The sequence below is a fragment of the Pezoporus occidentalis genome, unplaced genomic scaffold (assembly GCF_034315485.1).
Source record: "Pezoporus occidentalis ecotype Australia unplaced genomic scaffold, CSIRO_AGI_Poc_V1 ctg193, whole genome shotgun sequence".
Classification (NCBI taxonomy): Eukaryota; Metazoa; Chordata; class Aves; order Psittaciformes; family Psittacidae; genus Pezoporus; species Pezoporus occidentalis.
In genome coordinates, this window is record NW_026913782.1 from 49,608 (window position 1) to 60,361 (window position 10,754).

Genomic DNA, 10,754 nt, shown 5'->3' on the forward strand with positions numbered 1-10,754 from the left:
CAATAATCCAGCAACCTTTCCACTTCTTCTACCCACTTGCTCAATTATTCCTCGATGAAGAGGAATAGATATGAGGCACCCATGCCTCTCCAACCTGAAATAAGTTGCCCTTCTTTAGTTCTTTGCTGGGATAGTCTCAATAATGCTAAATGGCCGGTTATTTTTCCTAGCTCCACTCTCCCTCCCCAGACTGACTCCTTCACAAATCCCCCTGATTGCATTCAGCCGGGTGCTGGGAGTTGAGACCAGAAGAACTGATGCTCTGCCTGAGAACATTCGCCACCCACATACTGCAACAGTGTTCAGGAGCTAAATCTTATTTATGAGGCTTAGCTTCATTTCCAGGTTCTTTGTGCCAAAAGCCCAATGCAAGGTTATTTGTGCCCGTGAGTGCTCGCACAGTTTTGGCTTGATTTGCTACACACTGGCCCTCTCTTAATCTGGTTTGGGGTCTGTAGACACAATACAATGGAAAAACTTACAGCCACACTAATGCATGAGTCTGTGGATATGACAAAGGACATCAGGAGATGCATGTAGAGACATTCAAAGGACAGTAAAAAAGTATTAGGGGACTCTTAAATAAAAGACATTGAAACAGCACTGAAAGGTGAAACAACTGTATTGTAACATCTAAGCAAAAACCCAGAATGGGAACGGGGCCACTTGCTTTGAACGCTTCATTAGGCATGTTTCTCTGTACCCAACTAAAACGCTAGCCAAACTATAGGCATTTGGTAGACAATACCCTTGGGACTAAACACAAGTCCATTTTGGTGCTCAGATCTCTTAAATAGAAGGCAAACCACTCTGACTTTTGTTGTGGCATAGGTTTTGGAAGAAAACTGACTCTCTAGCTTCATTTTTGTTGAATTATAGCAAGTGTAAAACTTACTCTCTACCCTCATTTACCTGAAAGACTTGAGCGTGATACTACAGGAACTCATTCTCCACGTGAGAACTCGCCCATGTGTTGCTTGACGTGGGACCATGTATGATGTGGGATCAATGCCAGCCTCAGAGGAGCACCTTATGGAGTTCTTTACATCGATTGTCCCACATGTACTTGGGAAAGCTTAGATGTTCACATCTCCCTTTTGCATCTGTATTTGTCAAAAATGAGCTGCAAAGGCAAAGAAGAGCGTCTCAGTTATGGATGCTTGTCAGGAAAATGTAACTCCACCCCACCCTCTGCCCAAGGTAAAGGCTAAGGAACGTTTATCATTTGTCTCATGCACTTCTGTCCCTCCTCGAGGCTCCACGTGTTACAAGACCAAAAGCCTCAACCTGTGTCTATAGCACAAGGTGATGAATCAAGCTGGAGTACATAGCTTGATTATAAAGCACCATGCTTATAAACCAGCCTTCCTGAAAAAGCAGCCAAATCTCACAGTGGTCCTTGTAATAAGCTTCCACGTTTACATCTTTGCTACGGGGACTGGTTGCGGGATGCCTTGTGCCTCAGCCCAGGAGCAGATCCCGGGGCTGAGTCGGCACTCGCAGAGCACCGCTGGAAGGGCCCCTCCACTGCACCCTCTGTGCACATCTCAAACTCCTTCCTCCGCCTCTCCCCCGTCATTTTCCCTTCCTATAGAGTCAAGTGAATGAGGTCGGTTCCTGAATGCTCTCCCCGAGCCGGGCCGGCCCCTCCGGGCGGTGCAGCGGGGCCGGGTCGGGGGAGGCGGGGAAGGGGGAGCCGCTGCCGTCACCGAGGCTCCGGGCTCTCCGCCGCGGCAGCCCCAGCCCCGCTCCCACCCCTTCGCCTGTTCCCACCCTCCTTCCCTTTCTCTCGCTCTCTCGGCGAGAGCGCCGGTGCCTCCCTTCCCAGATGGCAGCCGGCAGCGCGATGCAGCCTCCCGCTCCTCCTTCCTCCTCTCCCACCTCTCCGCCTCGAAGTTAATGCCATGCTGCCGCTGCTCCTCCCGGCGCTGCTGGCCGCCTGCCTGCCGCCCTGCCAGGGCTGGAGCCCCTCGCCGCCTGCCAGCGGGCAGGAGGAGCCGGAGCAAGAGCTCTTCTTGCCCGCTGTCAACTCCTCCTCCAGCTCCTTGGCCAGCCTCGAGATGGACCTCGACGGGGCAACAAGCAAGGAGGAAGGTAGCACCTCCAACCCTGGCACAGCGGCTGCTCCTAGCCAAGAGCCTTTCCCTTCCTCTCCCACCTCCTCCGGGCAGCAACAGCAACACCAGCAGCAGCGTCCCCATCCGCAGCCCTCCGAGGACCCGCACTGCAATATCAGCGTGCAGCGGCAGATGCTGAGCTCGCTGCTGGTGCGCTGGAGCCGCCCGCTGGGCATCCAGTGCGACCTGCTGCTCTTCTCCACCAACAGCCACGGGCGGGCCTTCTTCTCCGCCGCCTTCCACCGCGTTGGGCCGCCGCTGCTCATCGAGCACCTCGGGCTGGCGGCCGGCGGAGCCCCCCAGGACTTGCGCCTCTGCGTCGGATGCAGCTGGGTGCGGGGACGGCGGGGAGGGCGCTTGCGGGGCTCCGCTCCCCAAGCCCCCTCCGCATCCTCTTCCTCCTCCTCTTCCTCCTCCTCCTCCTCCTCCTCCTCGCTGACCTACCCGCCGGCGGCAGAGCCCGGCCAGTACTGGCTGCAAGGGGAGCCACTGAATTTCTGCTGCCTGGATTTCAGCCTGGAGGAGCTAAAGGGGGAGCCGGGCTGGCGGATGAACCGCAAGCCCATCGAGTCTACCTTGGTGGCTTGTTTCATGACTCTGGTCATCATCGTGTGGAGCGTGGCCGCCCTCATCTGGCCCGTGCCCATCATCGCCGGCTTCTTGCCCAACGGCATGGAGCAGCGCCGCAGCACCTCCGCCGGTACCACCACCGCCACCTCCAAGTAGCCTCTCCTGGTGACTCCCCTTCTCTTCGCCGTGTCCCGACGGGCCGGACTCTGTCGTGTTTTTCTTGTTTCCCTGAGGGGAGCAGAGCCTGCTCCTGTGTGCTCGTTTTGTATCTTTAATACCCGTTTTAAACGAACCTTTTGGTAAAAAAAAAAAAAAACAAAACAGAAGAAAAAAACAAAAAGAGATAAAAAGCTGCCAAAAAAATCAACGCGGGAAATAAAAGACCTTCCCACCCAACCGCCTTTGTTGTAGTCGGGGTAGCTTTTTGTATATGGATACAGTTTGAGTGGGGTTTTTTTCTTAATTTACAGAAAGGGAAGTCTCTTTAGGGCAGGATGGAGAGCTGGAGCAGTATATGTATTGTTAATGCTGAAGCTGAACTTTAATGAACCTTCTACACTGTATTTCCCAGTTGAGATAGTGTGTATTATTGTAGCTCTGCATTATCTGGCTTTTAATACAGAGGTTTTCTTTCTGGAGGCACCGTGGCCTTTTGTTGGTCTGTTTCTGCCAGGGTGGGATGGAGGGTTTGGCTAAAAATGGGCTGCAAAACTCCTATGAGGGTTATACCAGGTTTGATGGTGGAAAAAGGGAATCCCAACCACTGTCTGAATGGTGTTTACCTTACCCCTACAGTAGGTTGAGGTCTATACGCCTGTATCCAGGTTGTGTGGTGTGCAATGCAGAGCACGTCTGTGCAGACACCTTCCAAGGTGATTTACGTCACAGAGCTCCACAGAGTATGGCTTTCTCCTTGGTGGGATGGCTTCAGTGTGGGGGCAAGTCATTGATTTCCACAGAGTGTGTCCCTCAAAAATACGGGAGAACGCTGGGGCTGTTCAGCCTGGAGAAGAGAAGCTGCGTGGAGACCTCAGAGCAGCTTCCAGTGTCTGAAGGGGGCTACAAGAATGCTGGAGAGGGACTCTTCATCAGGGACTGTAGCAATAGGACAAGGGGTGATGGGTTCTGAAACAGGGGAAGTTCAGGTTGAATATAAGGAAGAAATTCTGCCCTGTGAGGGTGCTGAGGCGCTGGCACAGGGTGCCCAGAGAAGCTGTGGCTGCCCCATCCCTGGCAGTGTTCAAGGCCAGGTTGGACACAGGGGCTTGGAGCAACCTGGTCTGGTGTGAGGTGTCCCTGCCCATGGCAGGGGGTTGGATCTGGATGAGCTTAAGGTCCTTTCCAACCCAAACCATTCTGGGATTCTATGAAAAACAACTCGGATGCAGTGTATCTGTTGGAGGCATGGCAATATCACACCTCTCTTTCATCATGGGGTTGCTCACCGAAAGCCTGTAGGGTGGAAAGAAGGCAGGAGGTGTTGATCAGGAGCTGTGCAAGTGTGCAAGGAAGAAAGATGTGCAAGGTTTCTTCTCTCTTGTCAGAGCAGACAGCTGCACAGCCTGAGATATCATTTGTTGTATACCTCCAACTGTTTAGCCTGATGAGAAGTTGTTCTATTTGCCTTAGATATCGTTAGTCCAGCTGAAGTTCCAAAGCAAAACATGAGCTAAATGAGAAAGATTTACAATAGGAACTCATTCCTTTGTTAAGACCAATGTATTTAATTTGTTAGGAATACACAAGCTCACATGAGGCTAATTCGATGTATTTGTAATGTTTTCTTCCCTATGGACTGGTGGAAATGACTGGATGAAGTGTCTGCAAGGATTAAATTCTTAGGATTCCTATTTTTTTAATTGAGAACAAAATAAAATAAATGCATGTTTTATGTGTGTGCTATCTGGAAAAAAAATAATGCAGAGAGAAAAAGATGGACAAACAGCAGAAATAAATCAAGATGATAAAATGATCCATGTTACCAGGCTACCTCCCTCTGCACCCACTGTTTTTCCTATTATTCTTAATGGGCGCACCACTTGAGTGAACACTGCAGTAGTGTTGCTATCAGAAAGTAGAGGATCCAGTCACCATGAGAAGTGTCCATCTGACCTGTTGATCCAAAGGGGACCTTCCCTCGTACACTTAGCTTACAGAGCCCTGTTTTTCTTTCCTTGATGTGAAGAACATAGCGTTGTTTCCACCTCGTGCAAGTCCTTCTATGCACAGACATGCTAAGAGAATTGCTCTACATGTGGAATAAACCTCAGAGGAGCTGCCATGCTAGGAAGGATTTGATCTTTTAAATGAAGATGTACTTAGGGACAGTGTTTCTTTTTTTTGGATGAGATCCATTTAGACAGAGGGTTAACAATTGCTGGAGGTTTTGCTGCCTTTCCAGTGCATTGCGAGCAGGGAGCCTGTGCTTAAACTCAAGGTTGGGATCTCTGTTTTGCTTCTCCTAGTTTCACTAGGGACGTGCTGTCTGTTTCCTGTATTGCATCAACATAAGCAAGAATCATAGAACAGTTTGGATTGGAAGGACCCTCCACAGGTCATCTGGTCAAGAGAGTGCTGCTGCTGTCTGAAACAGGCAGCTTCAGTTATTAAAGGGTTATTATTTGCAGTTCTTGCAGACACCTCTCAGCTGGCACACCAAAACTGGTACAACATGGTTTGTGTCTTCCAACTTCTAACGGCACCAGCTTGAATACAAACCCTGCAAACAGACAGTGCCACGCTCAGAATAGTTTGCTACTTCACTTAAACAGCGTGATAGAAGGGACAGATAGAGAGGTTTGCTCGTAGGTCTCCTGTAAGTACCCTTGTAAGTGGAGCTTACTATTAAGAATCTGCTAAAATGTGGAATGTTTAAAACACAGGGATGGAATTGAACAGACAAGCAAGAAACCTAAAAGGCAAATCTCATCCAGAATACAACAAACTGCAATGTTTTCAGGGTATGCTGAGCTCAGACTCAATGTGCAAAGAGCACTTCTAAGCTAGGGAAGGTGCTTCCTTAGATCACAGTAACCATCGGCCTAGGGATGTTCGCTTTGCAGGGAGAGGATGGTCCATGTTTTTGTGCTTTAAAGAGGCATTTAAGGTTCAGTGAAGGGCACAGATATTACCTGATCTACAGGGCTGAGCTTGGACCCAACTCCCTGAACCCTCTGGTTTCAGTGAGGAGGCAGCAGGGTTTCTCCTGTAAAGAACAGAGAGTGGAAATGCATTATGCAGACTGTGAGTTGCTATAATACCTAACGTCGGTAACCCTGCTCCCATAGCTGTGGCTGCTGCTATGACTTTAAGTAACTGATAATTTTGAGTAACAAAAGGTGCACACAGTTTTCGCCCACATCCATGGGGATTGCATCTGAATCAAATCCAGGAGAGTCAAGCCCAGCACGATGTGGAGCGATGTGTCTGTACCCCAGCTGGTTTTAGATGCCAACTTCAGAGACCAAAGTGTCTTCTTTCTTTGCTTTTGGACTGGCGGTGGAGCTTGCTTTGCTGGGGATGATTCTAAGCCTTTTGTATTCATTTGGATTTATTCCTAAAACCAGTTGGTAGCAGGGTCAGCACGAGAGCAGGTTAGTCACCATATATAACCCTTCATATTATTAGGGAGGGCATATTTACACTTATATGTAAGTACATTTATGCTTATATGTGCGTACATCTGTACAAGAGGACTTACTGTGTAGAACTATGTCAAAACAAAAGGGAGGAAAAGGATGGTGAGAAACAAGTCCTACTGCATAACACTGGTTTTCCTTCACTATTTGGTGGATCGTGTTCCCTGGTAAGTGATCCTGACTTTATTTATGTACGTTGTTGGAAAGCAAAGAGTACTTAGAAACAGGGGCACTTGCTTGATTTCCTTTTTATGTAGTGCAACTATATTACAGATTTTTACTTCTTTCGTTTCATTCCAGAAACCAGGAACTCTTTCCAGAGAGAGACTGTTGTAAAGTGCTAGTGTTAGGTTGGCATATATTCTTTCTGTATATTCAGACCTCAGAATTGAATCTCCTTCACGTTATTTTCTTTGTTATGATCTATAGATGTATTAGAAGCAAAAGTATACCGACAAATATGTAGTTTTAGCATGCAAACAGTGTTGCTGTTACTTGGTGCCACATTGCTTCCCATAATAAATATATTCAAAAGTAGCACTTTATGATCATAATTGCATATTACATCAGCACACTGTTGTTAGATAGGTTATCAATAATAAATAGCAGTTTCATATGTCAGAAAGTAGAAGTGTTTGGGGCAAAATTGCCATACGTGGATTAATGTGAGAGTTGTTACTTATTCAGGACTTAGTCCTTTTAGTGCTTTCGATGATTAATACGACTGCAACAGCAGCAATGTTTGTGCAGTGAATAACCCTCAATATGAGTAAGGGCTACTGAACCAGGCCCTAGAAAAACCTTATTAAAAGACTTAGTTGGCTGAGTAATTATTACTCATTGTGACCTTCACTTGCTGAATAAAAGTATCTCCAGGGCTGACATTACGTGATCCCAGGGGCTGAACAAAAGCCCAGTGAAATCAAATAGGTAATTGAAGTTTTGTATGACTGAAGATCAAAGAATCTCTATCTAGATATAAGAGTAGGTATCACATTCTTGTTCCTCTCTGGTATTTATACACGCAGCTTATAAAGCCAAAGCCAGGATTTCTCACTCCAATGTAAGTCCTTGCTAGTCTGGGAATTCGCTTCGTTCTGATGCTAGTGTGAAAATGCCACTTATTTTTATTGAATTTTACTGAATAAATGTGATTTTTTAAAACATAGTTCAGAGAAAGGTCTTGATTTTTCAAAAAACATTTTTAGTAACTGTGTAAATATCAAATCTCAAACATATTCAGACTTCCAAACATCAAAAGTCTTTGTAGCCAGTAACTGATTCATAAAAACACCTTTTAAAACCGAACCATCGCTTTCCACTTCTCCCCTCAAAAGCAGAACATTTCAATCAAGATCAGAAGTGTGTTTGAGTGTTTCGTCTTGCAAAAGTGATTTTATGGGGAAAATAAATCTCTTCCATGATTTAGAGCTGATAACAGGTTGTGACGGATGAGGCTCTGTGTTTCTTGTCCCACCTTCATAGTGATTCTCATCCAACAAATTGCCCCAAACAATTGTAAATTAGAAAACCCCCAAACAATTGAAGAAGTAGCTTAGCCCTTTTTTTGTTCCTATTCTCTTATGCCAAGGGAGAAAGCAAAGAAAATTTGGGATATTAAAGTTATTGATTGGATATATCAGGATGGTGTTTCATTACATTTGTGCCCACATTGTCACAATACAAACGTCTTCCAAGATATGGATCCAAACTTGATCATTTATGTGATAATCAGAGTCTCTGGATCTGCATGTTGGGACAGCCAGGATCCAAAACCTTATCTCTTATTTTAGCTTGCTTATTATCTCCACAAGTTAACAATGTCAGAGCAGAACGGGAAGATCCAAATATCCTATGAAACACTGTGCTGCTGTGTGTTCGTCTTGTTCCTAGCTGTCATAGGAAAACATTTGATTAATGAGACATGGATTTGACATCGATGCCGTTACAAGGAAGTGAATTCACTGGGAGTGTGAAGTTAAACTGTATTTTTGTCCCTTTTGTGGTGACACTCGCTAGAAGCAGTGGGACCTTTCCTTGTTGGTGTCATTCTGGGTGTTGCTAAGCAACATAAAGTGGTTAAAACGGAGCTACAGAAGAAGAGCACGGAGGAATAACGGCAACAAAAGACATAGAAAAAGCATAAAAGAGATGAAATGTGCCAGCACATTCTGCGATGAAGTTGCTAAGTATCAACTAGGAAAAAGGCAGTGATTAAGATCATAGAGAAAAAAGAAAGCTGACACGAGATGAATTAGGGACTTGATTCCGTACTTCACATTCAATCAAATTTTTTAGTGCTTTGCTTGAATAGTCGATTGCAGTTTTGGTGCCAAATGGCAAAAGTGAAGGCAAAAGAGAATGAGAGCCTGGGAAGACATGGGAGGCTTGGGAAAAATTGAAGTGGAACCTCTATACCATAAACAAAAAGAGAAAAGGAATCACTCTACATGTTGCTGGAAACCAAGCAATGAAACGGCATGGCACTCTCCTGCATACACTGCATACACTGATTTTGCTTCAGATGTTCTCCAAGGTTGTAAGGAAAGCATGCTAAAAGCTGTTTTTATGGGATGGATATGGATCTTCCACCCTATCTTTCTGTGATCTGTGTCAAATGCCCGTTTCTCGTTGTCCGGCACACGAATGTTCATCACAACTGCATTAAAGCTTTTCAGCTGAACTGAAGTAATGCTGGTATGACTGTATTTCCCAGGCTGGGCCACTGCTGTTAACAAGACTACATGCTGGTATGCTGCTTATAGCATTCTTATCTGTCTTGCCAGTACTCTCTCACTCATACATTTTAAAGACTACCTACATCATTTTCCTTTTTAGTCCCTGTCTTCATTGTCTCCAAAGCTTCACGCCGTTTGTCTTCTGTCACTGAAAAGCAATCATTTTCAGCTTTGTTCTTTCTTACTATCTCCCTCTTCCCTTCTCTCTTTCCATAGCATGTTTTTATCTTGACATTTTCTGTCTGTAGATTTCTCACTTCTCTTTCCCACAAGTACATCTTTATTATCAACCTATAAGAAAGTATTCCAGGAAACTGTGCTACCAGTTTCTTCTGCTTTTCCACTCTGCTTTCCACCCATTCAGACTGTACCTCTCAAGCCTTTGGTCTGTGGTACCTATAAGACAAAGGAAACCTTGTGCTGATGGCAAAACCCAAGTGCAAAGTTGTCTCTGTCTCACCCTATAGGACACCTAACCTATGTCCTGTAGTCAGGACTTCTTCCACACCCTGCCCCAGGCATAGAGCAGGGGCCCTAAACTACTGTCTTCACCTGCTAAATGAGAAATTGATGCATTTGAAGAGCTTCCTTCCTCCTTAATTCCTTAAAGTCCTGTGTGTGAATAACCCTCTACTCATGTGCCTGCCCAAAACCCTATCTCATGGATCGTGGGAGCCCTCACATGCCACCTTTCCCACATATCCTTGATCAAAATGTTGGGATGCGTCTCACCCTGCCTTTGCTAACCAAAGGTAGATGTCTCACACCTTGGCAACCTCTGCACAGTCAGAGGAGCAATGATCTCATTTAGGAATCAGTGTTTAAAGTTACACTCAGCTCAGGTATGCAACTCCTGGGTCCGAAACATTACTTTTCAGTTAAGGTAATGCAGAAACGGAAGGCCCTGGATGATGGCACATGGAAAGGCTGTGCAAGCAGAGGACGTAGCAGATGTTTCAAGTGCTGGTCTAGTAGCAACCTGGCTTTAGTAGTAAATGGCTGAGTGGCCAGGGCAGCTCACTGCAGCCCTGCTTTTATAAGCTGATAAACGTGTACAGGTCACAGTTTATGAGGCTCAAGCCCTCTGAAAACATGTCTGTGTCTGCCTGTGGAGGAAATAATATTTACTCTTCCCATACTGGTAGGGAAAGGATTCATGAGCTAAATCCCATATGGCATGTGAAGCACAATAAAAAATGCAGAACGTGAACATTATTTTATTCATTATGGGTTCTTTTTTGCACTTCAGGGTATGGTTTGAGCCTTGTGTTGTTAAATTAAAGTATTCCGCACAATTTTGCCCACGATTTAGCCAGGCAATATCTGTTCTCTGGAACTGCTTTTCCCATTGAAAGGTGCTGCTGTGAGCTGATGTATTAAAAACAAATCATTACTAAATGATGAATGTTCCTGGAAGAGATTCTCATTAATCCAAAAGAATCCCCCAGGGTGTAAGAAATACTTTCTAGAAGGTGAATATATGAAGAAATTGCTGCGGAGGGAGCTGGTGGAGATTTAATCATAGGGCTACTTCATTTATTTTCTTGCACTGCGTGTTTTAGCACATTTTCTCTGGGGAATATGAGCTGTGCCTAATTATGCCAGAAATGTAGTTGCTTCTAAACGGATACTGGAAACTACTTGCTTCGGGCAATACTTACTGTGAATTCCTGAGATCTCTTCATTTCCTC

At 45.6% G+C, this 10,754-nt stretch overlaps 1 protein-coding gene and 1 long non-coding RNA gene across 3 annotated transcripts in view; both read left to right on the forward strand.

Moving 5' to 3' along the window:
- Nucleotides 1–1,652: 1,652 nt before the first annotated feature.
- On the forward strand, nucleotides 1,653–3,329 carry TMEM158 (transmembrane protein 158). Its single transcript, XM_062617199.1, has one exon. The coding sequence runs from the start codon at nucleotides 1,905–1,907 to the stop codon at nucleotides 2,841–2,843; it is 939 nt and encodes a 312-aa protein (XP_062473183.1). The 5' UTR covers nucleotides 1,653–1,904; the 3' UTR covers nucleotides 2,844–3,329.
- A 489-nt stretch (nucleotides 3,330–3,818) lies between these two features.
- LOC134162898 (uncharacterized) overlaps nucleotides 3,819–10,754 on the forward strand; it is a 33,706-nt gene continuing 26,770 nt past the window's right edge. For both annotated transcript variants that reach the window (XR_009964482.1, XR_009964483.1), the window contains exon 1: nucleotides 3,819–6,492. This is a non-coding gene — a long non-coding RNA (uncharacterized LOC134162898). The remainder of the gene's footprint in view (nucleotides 6,493–10,754) is intronic.